We start from the raw sequence: 16,431 nt of genomic DNA, 5'->3' as shown, positions 1-16,431 counted from the left end.
GTTAATTTTATTGTATAGTGGCCAAAAATTTACTTTAAATAATTTGCTAGTAGGGAAGGCGAGTTGAATGCCTAGATATGTCAGTGATTCCTCAGCCCAGGGGTATTTATACAAGTTGGATATTGAGCGCTTGGTAGAACGAGATAGCCCCAGATCAAGAATTTGGGACTTGTTGATATTAACTTTATAGAAGGAAGCTTTGCCAAAATTGGATATAATATTATTAATTGCGCTTAAAGCAGTAGTTGGATTTGATGTCAATATTAGTACATCATCTGCAAAGAGTCCAATGCGGTGATCTGTGTTACCCACTGTTATCCCATTAATAAGAGGGGAGGATCTGATGTGTTCCGCAAAGGGTTCCATTGCCAGGGCAAATATTAAAGGTGACAAAGGACAACCTTGTCTGGTTCCATTCTTGATATTGAATGGAGCAGATAAAAAACTAGATGAGTATATAGAGGCGCTTGGGTTAGAATATAGCGACATTACTGCGGATAAGAAGAAATCCCCAAATCCAAACTTTTCCAAAGTAGCCTGAATGTATTTCCAATGTATCCTATCGAACGCCTTCTCCGCATCCAAGGAGAGGAGCAAAGAAGGCGTTCGGGTGGTATATGCCACATCTAGTAGGTCTATGAATCTCCTAGTACCATCTGATGATTGTCTGTTGGGAACAAAACCAATTTGATCATTGGCTATAAGGGAAGGCAGAATGCTAGATAATCTCTTTGCTAAGATTTTTGCAAATATCTTTACATCAGAGTTTAATAGTGATATAGGTCTGAAGTTAGCCGGTTTATCTGCAGATTTACCAGGTTTTGGGAGCGTAATTATCAGTGCATTTAACATGTCTTTGGGGATTGAGTTTTGCTCTGCTATCAAATTGAAGGATCTATTCAGAAAAGGATTTAACATGTGGGAGAAATTTTTATAATATTCATTTGTAAGTCCGTCTGGGCCAGGAGACTTATTATTTTTGAGGGACTGAATTGCTTCAAATATTTCTAGGTGTGTGATTCTAGAGTTAAGGGATTGGTTTTGGGATGAGGTTATGGACGGAAGAGAAATGCCATTAAGAAAGTCATTAATATATTCAGAAGTTGGTTGAACTATGTCAGTTGTTTTTTCCAGATTGTATAGATTTTCATAGTATTTTGCGAATTCTTCTGCTATGTGTTTGGGATTATACAACTTTTGGTTCTGGTTGTCATATAAAAAGGGAATTCTTGATTTGACTTCTCTTTTTTTAATTCTATTAGCTAAAATTTTTGATGCTTTGTTACCTTGAGAGTAATGGTCTGATTTTAGTTTTCGGAGGTGAAATTCATGTTTTTCATGAAGGAGAAGGTATAAATGATGTCTGGCTGTTTTTAGTTTGCTAATGACTTTTGGATCTAGAGAGGTCTTAGAGGAATCCTCCAAGATTTTGATATCAGCTAATAATTTATCTAGAATTTCCCTTCTCTTTTTCTTTTGAATAGCTGCATGTTTTAGCAGTACACCTCTTATAAATGCCTTGTGCGCACTCCATAGTGTAATATCTGATACCAAATTATTGTCATTTGTTTTAAAATATTCTTTTAATGAGTTTTCTACGTCTGTGCGTACAGAGGCATTTTGGAGTAAAGAATTGTTGAGTCTCTACGGGGAATATATTCTATTGCTGTACGTGTCATCTAGTGTAAGGGAAATAAATGCATGATCAGACCACGTTATATTAGATATTGTTACCTCTAGCACTTTTTGAAGAAGCCATTTATCTGAGACAAAGAGGTTGATTCTAGAATAAGTGTTGTGTGGATGTGAAAAGAAGGTAAAATCTTTTTCATTGGCGTGATGGACTCTCCAGATATCTAGAAGTCCCTCCTGAAATAGAAAATCTCTAAGTTGCGAATTTTTGGGAGATGGGATAGGGGAAGGGAGCCTATCAATTGAGGAGTCGGGGCACATGTTGAAGTCGCCACAGATCAATAAAGATCCTTGTTTCGAATCCTGAGCTAATTTGATGGTGCGTTTGATAAAATTTATCTGATCAGCATTAGGAGCATAAAGATTAACTATTGTGTATCTAGTATTGTTTATGTCACATATAATGATAATATATCTACCCTCTTCATCTATTATTGTGTTATGACAATGGAAAGCAACAGAATTCTTAAAACCCATAATCACACCTTTTCTTTTTTTTGAAGCTGGAGAAAAAAAAGTATGCGGAAAGGAGGGATGAGAAAATCTGTAGGAGTCTTCCTCATTAAGATGAGACTCTTGGATACAGATGATATCAGCTCTCTGTTTCCTCACCTCATTCCAACATGCTGAACGCTTAAAGGGACTATTGAGACCCTTAACATTTGCAGAGAATATTTTTATGCCTTTACTGGTCATCTTGAAGTTTAAGACAGCATGCTAGAGTTCCTGATCTGAATTGATTAACTAGTAGTATGTGAATAACAAAATAAAGTACCCAAATGTTACCGTATTTCAATTGTGGGGATCGTAGAATTGTACCTTTAGGTTCAGTTATTTGAGGAGGTAGATGTAGACCCTTTTTATGTAACCTTGTAAAACAATAAGTTAAAACATAAAGAATAAAATAAGTAATAAATAACAATAACATAACAATGGTCTAACAGTGACCACAGGTTGTGATGTATCTCACTTAGTATGGGAGACGTTAGATAAACAGTGGATTAGAGAATGTGAACACAGAGATGGAATATGTGTTCTGAGAGGTAGAGCAACGGGTGTGGAGCCCCGCAAAAATAGTATAACATGGAAGTATACTTAATGTAATATAGATACTGTCCAGAATAGGTATCACGGAGGATTTCTTCCTACTTTGGTCCATTCTGGAGTTAGGTTCAGGTGACTTCTATCCGAAGAAGGCCTGTAAGAAGGAGAGTTCATTGCTTTGTCTTTGTCTTTGTCTTTGGCGCCCTCTGGTGGCACAGTGATGTTCCATTTGGCAAAAGCTTCTGACGCTTCCTGAGGAGAAACTAGAACAGTTGATGAGTTTTGATATCTTACAATCAGCTTAACAGGGAAGCCCCATTTGTAAGGAATATTGTTATCCCTTAGTGCTTTAGTGTATATTTGAAATTCACGTCTTCTGCTCAGCGTCGCTGGTGAGAGGTCAGTGAACAGGAGGACATTACAAAATCTTTCAGGAATATCCGACCTCTTTTTTTGGGCTTCTCTCATCAGGGAATCCTTTAGATGATAGAAATGAATTCTAGCTAGTACGTCTCTTGGAATAGAGGCTGGTAAAGCTTTGGGTTTAGGAACCCGGTGTACCCGGTCTATGATTAACTCTGACCCTGGGGTATCTGGCAAATATGACACTATAAGGTCCGCAATAAAATCTTGCAGCTGAGAGTCCAGAACGCTTTCAGGGATGCTTCTGAATCTAATGTTGTTTCTTCTGGAGCGATCCTCCAGATCAGCAATTTTAAGTTTCATGGTGGCTATGTCATCTTCAACCGCATTATGATTATCTACTAGCGAGTTAAGTGCTGTGACAAATTCCTCCATTTTTTCTTCCAAATGTGCTGTTCTTTCTCCTATAGCGACTATATCTGCATGAATAATAGAGATTGTCTCTTTAAAATCGCCATGTATAGATCTTTTTAGATCTGCCAGCATGTCCTGCATTGTGGTAACTGTTAACCCAGGGTCTATGCCTGGTGAAGCAGGGTAAGTATCAAGGGGAGGACTGTATGACTGTTGCTCACTCACCCTTTTTTGTTTTTTAGGTTCCTGTGGTGGTGGAGAACCGGACCCTGCTGAGGAGGGAGATCCAGAAGATCGCTGGACGGGTGTCGCTACTGAGGACGGGCAGGGCTCTCCCTCTGTGTGGCGGGAACCGGCGCCATCTTGTGAAGACCCAGGAGCTGGGTGAAAAAACGCCGTCATCTTCTGAGGCTGCGATCCCTTCTTCCTTCCCCTGGTCTTCATCGGCAGGACTGCTGTATCAAGGTTTGTCCTGGGGTAGGTAAGTATGAAATATATTTGTTATATTTAAGCTGCTATGTGCCGTTATCGAGGCTCCACAGCCGGAGCTTCAGCACTATGCGACCTCTCCTCTCGGCATCCGGCCACGCCCCCAATATTCTATCGATAAAACTGTATTATTGATGCCAGTATATACACTCGATTTATTTTATTGTGTTTGAATAAATAGGTTTGGTTCCACATCTCTCTTGGTGTTTTGAGTGCCGGTCCAATTTCCATTCACTATTTACTTTAACCACTTGCCGCTAAGCTAACGCCGAAAGAAGTCATCTCTGCGGCTCCCCCAGGCTACGCTAACGCCGATTGGCGTCATCTCGCGTGAGCCGAGATTTCCTGTGAACGCGTGCACACAGGCGCGCGCTCACAGGAACGGAAGGTAAGAGAGTGGATCTCCAGCCTGCCAGCGGCGATCGTTCGCTGGCAGGCTGGAGATGTGATTTTTTTTAACCCCTAACAGGTATATTAGACGCTGTTTTGATAACAGCGTCTAATATACCTGCTACCTGGTCCTCTGGTGGTCCCCTTTGTTTGGATCGACCACCAGAGGACACAGGTAGCTCAGTAATATGTTGCACCAAGCACCACTACACTACACCCCCCCCCCTGTCACTTATTAACCCCTTATTCACCCTTGATCACCCCTGATCACCCCATATAGACTCCCTGATCACCCCCCTGTCATTGATTACCCCCCTGTCATTGATCACCCCCCTGTAAAGCTCCATTCAGATGTCCGCATGATTTTTACGGATCCACTGATAGATGGATCGGATCCGCAAAACGCATACGGACGTCTGAATGGAGCCTTACAGGGGCGTGATCAATGACTGTGGTGATCACCCCATATAGAATCCCTGATCACCCCCCTGTCATTGATTACCCCCCTGTCATTGATCACCCCCCTGTAAAGCTCCATTCAGATGTCCGCATGATTTTTACGGATCCACTGATAGATGGATCGGATCCGCAAAACGCATACGGACGTCTGAATGGAGCCTTACAGGGGCGTGATCAATGACTGTGGTGATCACCCCATATAGACTCCCTGATCACCCCCCTGTCATTGATTACCCCCCTGTCATTGATCACCCCCCTGTAAAGCTCCATTCAGATGTCCGCATGATTTTTACGGATCCACTGATAGATGGATCGGATCCGCAAAACGCATACGGACGTCTGAATGGAGCCTTACAGGGGCGTGATCAATGACTGTGGTGATCACCCCATATAGACTCCCTGATCACCCCCCTGTCATTGATTACCCCCCTGTCATTGATCACCCCCCTGTAATGCTCCATTCAGATGTCCGCATGATTTTTACGGATCCACTGATAGATGGATCGGATCCGCAAAACGCATACGGACGTCTGAATGGAGCCTTACAGGGGCGTGATCAATGACTGTGGTGATCACCCCATATAGACTCCCTGATCACCCCCCTGTCATTGATCACCCCCCTGTCAGTGATCACCCCCCTGTCATTGATCACCCCCCTGTCATTGATCACCCCCCTGTAAGGCTCCATTCAGACGTCCGCATGATTTTTACGGATCCACTGATACATGGATCGGATCCGCAAAACGCATACGGACAACTGAATGGAGCCTTACAGGGGGGTGATCAATGACTGTGGTGATAACCCCATATAGACTCCCTGATCACCCCCCTGTCATTGATCACCCCCCTGTAAGGCTCCATTCAGACATTTTTTTGGCCCAAGTTAGCGGAAATTAATTTTTTTTTTCTTACAAAGTCTCATATTCCACTAACTTGTGTCAAAAAAGAAAATCTCACATGAACTCACCATACCCCTCACGGAATCCAAATGCGTAAAAATTTTTAGACATTTATATTACAGACTTCTTCTCACGCTTTAGGGCCCCTAGAATGCCAGGGCAGTATAAATACCCCACATGTGACCCCATTTCGGAAAGAAGACACCCCAAGGTATTCCGTGAGGGGCATATTGAGTCCATGAAAGAATGAAATTTTTGTCCCAAGTTAGCGGAAAGGGAGACTTTGTGAGAAAAAAAATATATATCAATTTCTGCTAACTTGTGCAAAAAAAAAAAAATTTCTATGGACTCGCCATGCCCCTCATTGAATACCTTGGGGTGTCTTCTTTCCAAAATGGGGTCACATGTGGGGTATTTATACTGCCCTGGCATTCTAGGGGTCCTAAAGCATGAGAAGAAGTCTGGGATCCAAATATCTAAAAATGCCCTCATAAAATGAATGTGGGCCCCTTTGCGCATCTAGGCTGCAAAAAAGTGTCACACATGTGGTATCGCCGTACTCAGGAGAAGTTGGGCAATGTGTTTTGGGGTGTCATTTTACATATACCCATGCTGGGTGAGATAAATATCTTGGTCAAATGCCAACTTTGTATAAAAAAATGGGAAAAGTTGTCTTTTGCCGAGATATTTCTCTCACCCAGCATGAGTATATGTAAAAAGACACCCCAAAACACATTGCCCAACTTCTCCTGAATACGGCAATACCACATGTGTGACACTTTTTTGCAGCCTAGGTGGGCAAAGGGGCCCACATTCCAAAGAGCACCTTTAGGATTTCACAGGTCATTTACCTACTTACCACACATTAGGGCCCCTGGAAAATGCCAGGGCAGTATAACTACCCCACAAGTGACCCCATTTTGGAAAGAAGACACCCCAAGGTATTCCATGAGGGGCATGGCGAGTTCCTAGACTTTTATATTTTTTGTCACAAGTTAGCGGAAAATGATGATTTTTTTATTTTTATTTTTTTCCCTTACAAAGTCTCATATTCCACTAACTTGTGACAAAAAATAAAAAACTTCCATGAACTCACTATGCCCATCAGCGAATACCTTGGGGTGTCTTCGTTCCAAAATGGGGTCACTTGTGGGGTAGTTATACTGCTCTGGCATTCTAGGGGCCCAAATGTGTGGTAAGGAGTTTGAAATCAAATTCTGTAAAAAATGACCAGTGAAATCCGAAAGGTGCTCTTTGGAATATGGGCCCCTTTGCCCACCTAGGCTGCAAAAAAGTGTCACACATGTGGTAACTCCGTATTCAGGAGAAGTTGGGGAATGTGTTTTGGGGTGTCATTTTACATATACCCATGCTGGGTGAGAGAAATATCTTGGCAAAAGACAACTTTTCCCATTTTTTTATACAAAGTTGGCATTTGACCAAGATATTTACCTCACCCAGCATGGGTATATGTAAAATGACACCCCAGAACACATTCCCCAACTTCTCCTGAATACGGAGATACCACATGTGTGACACTTTTTTGCAGCCTAGGTGGGCAAAGGGGCCCAAATTCCAAAGAGCACCTTTCGGATTTCACCGGCCATTTATTACAGAATTTGATTTCAAACTCCTTACCACACATTTGGGCCCCTAGAATGCCAGGGCAGTATAACTACCCCACAAGTGACCCCATTTTGGAAAGAAGACACCCCAAGGTATTCGCTGATGGGCATAGTGAGTTCATGGAAGTTTTTATTTTTTGTCACAAGTTAGTGGAATATGAGACTTTGTAAGAAAAAAAAAAAAAATCATCATTTTCCGCTAACTTGTGACAAAAAATAAAAAGTTCTATGAACTCACTATGCCCATCAGCGAATACCTTAGGGTGTCTACTTTCCGAAATGGGGTCATTTGTGGGGTGTTTATACTGTCTGGACATTGTAGAACCTCAGGAAACATGACAGGTGCTCAGAAAGTCAGAGCTGCTTCAAAAAGCGGAAATTCACATTTTTGTACCATAGTTTGTAAACGCTATAACTTTTACCCAAACCATTTTTTTTTACCCAAACATTTTTTTTTATCAAAGACATGTAGAACAATAAATTTAGAGCAAAATTTATATATGGATGTCGTTTTTTTTGCAAAATTTTACAACTGAAAGTGAAAAATGTCATTTTTTTGCTAAAAAATCGTTAAATTTCGATTAATAACAAAAAAAGTAAAAATGTCAGCAGCAATGAAATACCACCAAATGAAAGCTCTATTAGTGAGAAGAAAAGGAGGTAAAATTCATTTGGGTAGTAAGTTGCATGACCGAGCAATAAACCGCTAAAGTTGTGGAGTGCCGATTTGTAAAAAAGGGCCTGGTCTTTAGGGGGGTATAAACCTGTGGTCCTTAAGTGGTTAATAAGAGCAAGGGGTGACTCTTTTTGTCCAGAGCACCTAGCGTGATTGTTCATAGTGAGCCATCTGTTCATTTTCTCCAAATCTAAATAGTTTGTTAGAAAACCATGGCTTAAAAAAGGTGTGCTGTAACCCTAATGGGAATAAGGGATTAAATAAAAACGAGGTCATGGAAGATTTATCGGATACCAATGGGAATTTCTGTTTGCAACTTTTCCAGATATTATATGTTAGGGACATAGGACCCAACAAGTGGGCCATACAGTTGGCCGGTAATGGTGACCACAGGAGGGCATTAGGGTGAGTAGGGGCCAACCATAGCTTCTCAATTTCCATCCATCTAGAGAATGCTAGGAGGGAAGACCATGCGGGGATACGACGTAGATGTGTCGCCCAGTAGTATGTAGTTACATCAGGGAGTCCAAGACCACCTTGCGACTTGAGGGCGGTAAGAGTGCTGCAAGAAATTCTGTGTCTTTTGCCATGCCAGACAAACCTGAGGATGGAAGACTGCAAGGCTCTCAAATCCTTCTTAGGTATGGGAACTGGAATAGTTTCCATCACATATAATAATTTGGGCAATATGGTCATTTTGACCGCTGCAATGCGCCCTAGTAGAGAAATCGGCAGGGGCATCAACTTAGTCATGAGCGAATTAAGTTCCCGAAAAATGGGTAAAAAATTATGGGCATAGAGAGTATTATATGTTTTTGTTAATTTCACTCCCAAATATTTAAGGGTAGTATCATTCCACTTGAAATGGAAACTGCTTTGCAGAGTACTCAATATATCTGGTGGAATATTAATAGATAAAGCCTCTGTTTTAGATGTATTAATCTTATAGCCAGATAGTCTGCCATATTCCCTTAACGTCTGGAATAGGTTTGGTAACGAGGTATGTAGGTTTGTCAAGGCAATGTCACAGCCATGGCCATGGCCATGACCGTGACTCCTTAACCGCATGCGGTTGCCTGCGGTTTGTTTTTGGTTGTTCAACCACAGGTGAGGGCTGCTTGTGTGTGGCCTCACTTGTGGTTGCCGCGGGCAACAAGTGTTTGCAGATTGTTGCAGATAGCAGCCTGAGCTGGTGCTAGGCAGCTTGCGGCATCTTCATGCGGTTACACCTAGCTACCGCTTTGTTAGGTGTGTGTGTATGTATGTATGATGTGCACTGTTTATGTTACGTGTGCACTGAGACCTTTCCCTTCACTGTGGCTGCTCGCAGCAACGTTTTGTATAGTGTGTACATGTGGTGGCAGTGTCCCGGCCTTCGGGCTGACTCCCAGGACATGGTAGCCACCCATGTCGTTGCTTGCGGCAACAGCCACAGTGTGACTTTCGTTTTGACACTTCCCCTTTAAGTTGGTGTTTTCCCTTTCCTGTGGTGCTGGAAGGGTTAACTCCCTTCCCAGTGTGTGTGATGTCACTGGGTGTGTCTGACTGTTGGGTGTGGCCTCTTAGGCCTATATAGCCTTGGTGTTTGGCATGGCTCAGTAGGTTGCTCCAGACATGCTTAGCTGGAGCAGCCTCCTGTGTTTACCAACTGCCAGTGAGAGCCACCCTTGTGGTTCACAAAATATAATGTCACATTTAGGTTATGTTCATCTTTATGTGTGATGTCTATGTGATGTCTGTTGGGATTTTCCTTATGTTGTTTAGTGCAGCTTATGGATCTGGATTCCTGTTTGCACAGGGATCCAGTCAGCAAGGCTGTGGCAGGTAGGTCGAACTCGGATAGTTCACCTGCCATATCCGTAAGACTGTTTGTGTTCCCCTTTTCCCTGCAGCTTGGCCAGTGAGACCCCTGTTCCTCCGTGTCCAGTAGGAACAGGCCATCTTACCTTGACTCCTAGCCCAGGGACCGGTCGGAGGGTGAGTTAGGGATCCGAGGTTCCTGCGCATGGGTCCTCCTACCATCAAGGTCGGCCCATGCAGGTAGGAGACAGGGTCAGCGTTAGGGACGCTTTAGGAGGTGACCTGCTCCCTAATCCTGTTGTCCTGGCCGAGCAGCCACAACATCATCATCTGGCATCGCACGGCTGAGGATTTTCCCCATCCTCAGCCGTGACAGGCAAGAAGTATATCGTCAGCGAAGAGTGATAATTTAAAGGTCACCTTATTGACCTCTACTCCTTGAATATCAGGGTGGGCCCGTATTAATGCTGCTAAAGGCTCTATGCAGAGTACGAAGAGTAGGGGGGATAGCAGGCAACCCTGTCGAGTTCCGTTCCGAATAGTTATCATGTTGGACTGGGCATGTGTCGTTTTTACAAAGGCCGTTGGGCGGGTATAAAGAGCACAAATGGCATTCATAAAAGGCCCCCCTATACCAAAACACTGCAATGTAAAAAACAAAAAAGGCCAGCTTAGGCGGTCAAAGGCCTTTTCTGCATCCAGGCCCAATATTAACGCCTGCTGTTTCCGTCTGTTAATGATGTCTATCAAATCTATAGCCCTTCTCGTGTTATCGCCCCCTTGGTGATTTAATACAAAGCCGACTTGATCTTTATGGATCAAGCTCGGGAGCAGGCTAGCAAGCCTGTTCGCCAGAAGTTTCGTAAATATCTTTAAGTCTGAATTAAGGAGGGCTATAGGACGATAGTTGGAGCAATCCATATGATCCTTCTCAGGTTTTGGAATAAGGGTGATGAAGGATTGAAGCATTGTCTCTGGTATAGGAGAGCCCTCCAGGAAAGAATTAAATATCTTGACCATGTACGGAGGGAGGGTGTCTACGTATGTCTTGTAGTAAAGGTATGGCAGACCATCAGGACCAGGTGACTTGCGATTAGGGAGGTTCTTTATCACTTCTAATATTTCTTCAGCTGTGGACAACCACTTTAATGTGGTCATAAAAAAATAAAAATAAATCAGCTATAAATGTTATCGAGCAGAAAAAGAAACACACTCACCTCTTCCTGGATATCAATCACCGACACTTTGGTGGTCCTTTTGTTTTCAAGCACCCAGCACGTGACCACAGCAGTTATTCTATTCACTTCTACGGGACTGTTGATGGTGTGGTGGTCATACATGCAAACCACTGCTCCATTCTCATGGGGCACTTTTGGACCTCCGTTCAGGGACCAGACACTTGTGGATAAGGGGATATGTATTATCAGTGGGAAAACTCCTTTATTGTAATCCCTGACCTATTTCTCCCTTGTTTATTGGCAGGAGGTCAGTGCATTTGGAGACGATGGAGAAGGAGATATCTTAGATGACTGGACTGTACTCTGCAATGGGGAATTCTGGCAGCGCAATGAAGAAGTGAGGTTCAAGCACGCGTCTACAAACGTACTGCTGTCTGTCACAGGAGAACAATATGGGCGTCCTATAAATGGACAGAGAGAAGTGCATGGCATGACCTACGCAGGTCCACATAACTACTGGAAAGTGATGGAAGGTATCTTCATGAAACCTAGTGAACCTCCACGGACTGACTTCACTCACTCCGAGTTATGATAGGACTCAGACTGGTCTAGGTCTTTCAGTCTTCTTAACCATACAGTGTTGACTTCCCTGAGGATTTCTCCAGGGTCCCACAAAGTACACTTTGAAGAGCAATTAACAGTGAAATATGGGGCACAGTTTGGATGTTGCACCCTTGTGTCATTTATTATTATTATTATTGTTATTTCATATTTTATGTTATGGCAGCAAAGGGCCGGACTGATCCGTGAGCATGACTGCAGTTGAAAAAAATATCATTCTGTATTATCGTCTCTGCAGCAAATGGTTTTTAAAATTATATTAAAAAAAATTCAATTGTGGTTCTCAATTTTATTTATTTTTTGTCCTTATCCCATGTTTTGTTTTGTTTTTGTCACTTTTATATTATCCTTATCATACGTTTATCTAGCTTGATAAAACTGCAGATATTCTGTTATACTTACATTGTAATGTATGTATATGCTTGTAAAGAGGTTGTCCCATCTGACCATTTGTGGTATGGCGACAAGATATGCCATAAATATTCCTTAGATGTGGGTGCCAAAAAGGTTGGACCGACATCTGTCTCAAAAATACAAGTCTTCCATGAATTGAGCTGCAAGGGCTCAGCTATATTCAGTAGTCCCATAGCAGTGAATGGAAAAAGCTGTGGGGTGTACTCTCCATTCATGGTGGAGCCCCATTCTTGAGAGGGTAGTGGGTACAAGAGGTGGGAGGTGCACCTATTGGACATAATTGCCATATGCTGTTGATACGCTATAAATGTCCAGAACAACCCTTGTCCATATGTCCTACTACTTCATAGGGACTTCATAGAACTCCTTTCCTGGTGGGCCCATATGAACAGGCATTGATTTGAATAAAAAACGAGCATGTAATGTTGCTTGGCCACAGCTGCCCCTGCCTGAGGTGAGAGAAGCCAGACCAGCGGCGATCAGCTAATTTTATAAGGAAACTGCGTCCATACTAAACTGTAACTGCAGGTATATGAACAATCATTGTTTCACAGATTCCAATACAGATAGTTTCTTTAACCTTGCTGTGCTAAGGCTGTGTTCACACTTTGCGCAGGGTATATGCATCTGTAGGCCTTGGTGTTGTGGGGTGGTCTAGAAGACTAGGATGCTGAGCAATATCCAACAACCTACACAACCATGCAGTGCAGATATGAGGTGGCTGGGACGGGAGCTGCTACAAATAAGTGGTTGCACCCTGAAATTTTTGAAAATTGTGGACACACTCCTTTTCCTAAGACTCCACCACCTTCCATGTATGCCCCCACCCCTTTCATGATGTGTCCTTCATGCCCTGTGAGGGGATTTACAAACCCCTCTGGGAATTCAGGAGGTCTTCCCTTTTTGGGAGCCTCCTGTATGTTTCAGGAGAGTTGCCAACTCTTCTCTATACATACCTACTCACTAAACGTATAACTTAATTACAGACCTACATGTCCATTATATAAATGGGCAGGGCGTTAACTAAGCACTGAGAGAAGGGTAAAAGATATACAGAGGGCACAGCACTATTGCTGTTAGGTTGGGTTCACAAGAGCGTTATCACACTCTGGTCTTCTGCTTTCACCGGAGCAGAAGAACAAATATAATGGAAGTGCTAAATTGAGCACAAATCTTAAAGTAAAAGAACGAAGCAAGCGCCATTAACTATAACTGGGTCTGCTCTGGATGCTGCTTCTTTACCAGACACAAAAAAATCCAGCATGCAGGACTTTTTTGTCTGGTCTTTTTGACAGAATCTGTGACAGATAGCCACTTGCTCATGATGAAGGAGAAATCTTGATCCCCGAAACGCGTTGAGCCACATATTTTCCATTAAAGGTGATTTGATCAGAAGCACACTGCCTGCTGCCATCATTCACTGAGACTCTACACACGATCCTGGCCAGGGGGGAATCGTCACAGGTGTTTTATGCTTATCCTGTTGACGACCCCCCAGTGAAGTAAGTGCCTCACTGGATGTTTTCTCATCCATTCTATTCCTTGTTTTTAACCTTTGCCTTCAACCTTCCGTGTAAACCACAGCAGGGACCTTATTTTATTTTAATTTTCAACTTTTATTTCAACTGTTTAAAAAGTTTTTTTCATAAAAATAGTTTTTTACCTATATACATAATATGCTAGTACTATAGCACCATGATACCAAAATCTTGACATTTTTTAGTGCATTTTTGCTCGGTCTGGCGTCTTTTGTACCTTCCCCTCATTATATAAATGGGCAGGGCGTTAACTAAGCACTGAGAGAAGGGTAAAAGATATACAGAGGGCACAGCACTATTGCTGTTAGGTTGGGTTCACAAGAGCGTTATCACACTCTGGTCTTCTGCTTTCACCGGAGCAGAAGAACAAATATAATGGAAGTGCTAAATTGAGCACAAATCTTAAAGTAAAAGAACAAAGCAAGCGCCATTAACTATAACTGGGTCTGCTCTGGATGCTGCTTCTTTACCAGACACAAAAAAAATCCAGCATGCAGGACTTTTTTGACTGGTCTTTTTGACAGAATCTGTGACAGAGGACCCGACCACGCAGATGTGGATAGATAGTATCAGATCAAAGTACAGCATCAGATGCATATTTAGCACACAAATGCAGGGCTGTGGAGTCGAGGAGTCGGAGGCAATATTGGGTACCTGGAGTCAGTCGGCAAAAAATACTCCGACTCCTACTAGATTTAAATTGGAATAAAAAAATAAAAAAAGCAAGTTTAACCCCTTAAGGACCGGGCTCATTTTCACCTTAAGGACCAGGCCATTTTTTGGAAATCTGACCAGTGTCACTTTAAGTGCTAATAACTTTAAAACGCTTTGACTTATCCAGGCCATTCTGAGATTGTTTTTTCGTCACATATTGTACTTCATGACACTGGTAAAATGAAGTCAAAAAAAATATTTTTTTTGCACAAAAAAATACCTAATTTACCAAAAATTTGGAAAAATTTGCAAATTTCAAAGTTTCAGTTTCTCTACTTCTGTAATACATAGTAATACCCCAAAAAATTGTGATGACTTTACATTCCCCATATGTCTACTTCATGCTTGAATTGTTTTGGGAATGATATTTTATTTTTTGGGGATGTTATAAGGCTTAGAAGTTTAGAAGCAAATCTTGAAATTTTTCCGAAATTTACAAAAACTCAATTTTTAGGGACCAGTTCAGGTTTGAAGTCACTTTGCGAGGCTTACATAATAGAAACCACCCAAAAATGACCCCATCTAAGAAACTACACCCCTCAAGGTATTCAAAACTGATTTTGCATACATTGTTAACCCTTTAGGTGTTGCACAAGAGTTATTGGCAAATGGGGAGGAAATTTGAGAATTTGATTTTTTTGTCTAATTTTTCATTTTAACCCATTTTTTCCACTAACAAAGCAAGGGTTAACAGCCAAACAAGACTGTATCTTTATTGCCCTGACTCTGCTGTTTACAGAAACACCCAATATGTGGCCGTAAACTACTGTACGGCCTCACAGCGGGGCGTAGAGTGAAAGGTGCGCCGTATGGTTTTTGGAGGGCTGATTTTTATGGACTGGTTTATTTACACCATGTCCCATTTGAAGCCCCCTGATGCACCCCTAGAGGAGAAACTCCCTAAAAGTGACCCCATCTAAGAAACTACACCCCTCAAGGTATTCAAAACTGATTTTACATACGTCGTTAACACTTTAGGTGTTGCACAAGAGTTATTGGCAAATGGAGATGAAATTTGAGAATTTCATTTTTTTGCCTAATTTTCAATTTTAACCCATTTTTTTCACTAACAAAGCAAGGGTTAACAGCCAAACAAAACTGTATCTTTATTGCCCTGACTCTGCTGTTCACAGAAACACCCCATATGTGGCTGTAAACTACTGTACGGCCACACAGCGGGGCGTAGAGTGAAAGGTGCGCCGACTGTTTTTTTGACACCATGTCCCATTTGAAGCCCCCCTGATGCACCCCTAGAGTAGAAACTCCATAAAAGTGACCCCATCTAAGAAACTACACCCCTCAAGGTATTCAAAACTGATTTTACAAACTTTGTTAACCCTTTAGGTGTTGCACAAGATTTAATGGAAAATAGAGACACAATTTCAAAATTTCACATTTTTGGCAGATTTTCCATTTTAATATTTTTTTTCCAGTTACAAAGCAAGGGTTAACAGCCAAACAAAACTCATTATTTATGGCCCTGATTCTGTAGTTTACAGAAACACCCCATATGTGGTCGTAAACCGCTGTACGGGCACACGGCAGGGCGCAGAAGGAAAGGAATGCCATACGGTTTTTGGAAGGCAGGTTTTGCTGGACTGTTTTTTTGACACCATGTCCCATTTGAAGCCCCCCTGATGCACCCCTAGAGTAGAAACTCCAGAAAAGTGACCCCATTTTAGAAACTACGGGATAGGGTGGCAGTATTGTTGGTACTAGTTTAGGGTACATATGATTTTTGGTTGCTCTATATTACACTTTTTGTGCGGCAAGGTAACAAGAATTAGCTTTTTTGGCACCGTTTTTTTTTTTTGTTATTTACAACATTCATCTGACAGGTTAGATCATGTGGTAATTTCATAGAGCAGGTTGTCACGGACGCGGCGATACCTAATATGTATTACATTTTTTTAATTTATGTAAGTTTTACCCAATGATTTCATTTTTAAAACAAAAAAAAGTTTTAGTGTCTCCATAGTCTAAGAGTCATAGTTTTTTCAGTTTTTGGGCGATTATCTTAAGTAGGGTCTCATTTTTTGCGGGAGGAGATGACGGTTTGATTGGCACTATTTTGGGGTGCATATGACTTTTTGATCGCTTGCTATTACACTTTTT

At 42.0% G+C, this 16,431-nt stretch overlaps 1 protein-coding gene across 1 annotated transcript in view; it reads left to right on the top strand.

The window, feature by feature from the left end:
* LOC120983870 (stromal cell-derived factor 2-like) overlaps positions 1-11,907 on the top strand; it is a 34,402-nt gene extending 22,495 nt beyond the window's left edge. Inside the window, exon 4 of the mRNA XM_040413259.1 lies at positions 11,334-11,907. Within this exon, the coding sequence (XP_040269193.1) occupies positions 11,334-11,621 (288 nt within the window). The 3' untranslated portion in view covers positions 11,622-11,907. The remainder of the gene's footprint in view (positions 1-11,333) is intronic.
* The last annotated feature ends 4,524 nt before the right edge of the window (positions 11,908-16,431 follow it).

Source organism: Bufo bufo, unplaced genomic scaffold, assembly GCF_905171765.1.
Source record: "Bufo bufo unplaced genomic scaffold, aBufBuf1.1, whole genome shotgun sequence".
In the NCBI taxonomy this organism is placed as follows: Eukaryota; Metazoa; Chordata; class Amphibia; order Anura; family Bufonidae; genus Bufo; species Bufo bufo.
This window is presented reverse-complemented; position numbering and strand designations above follow the sequence as displayed.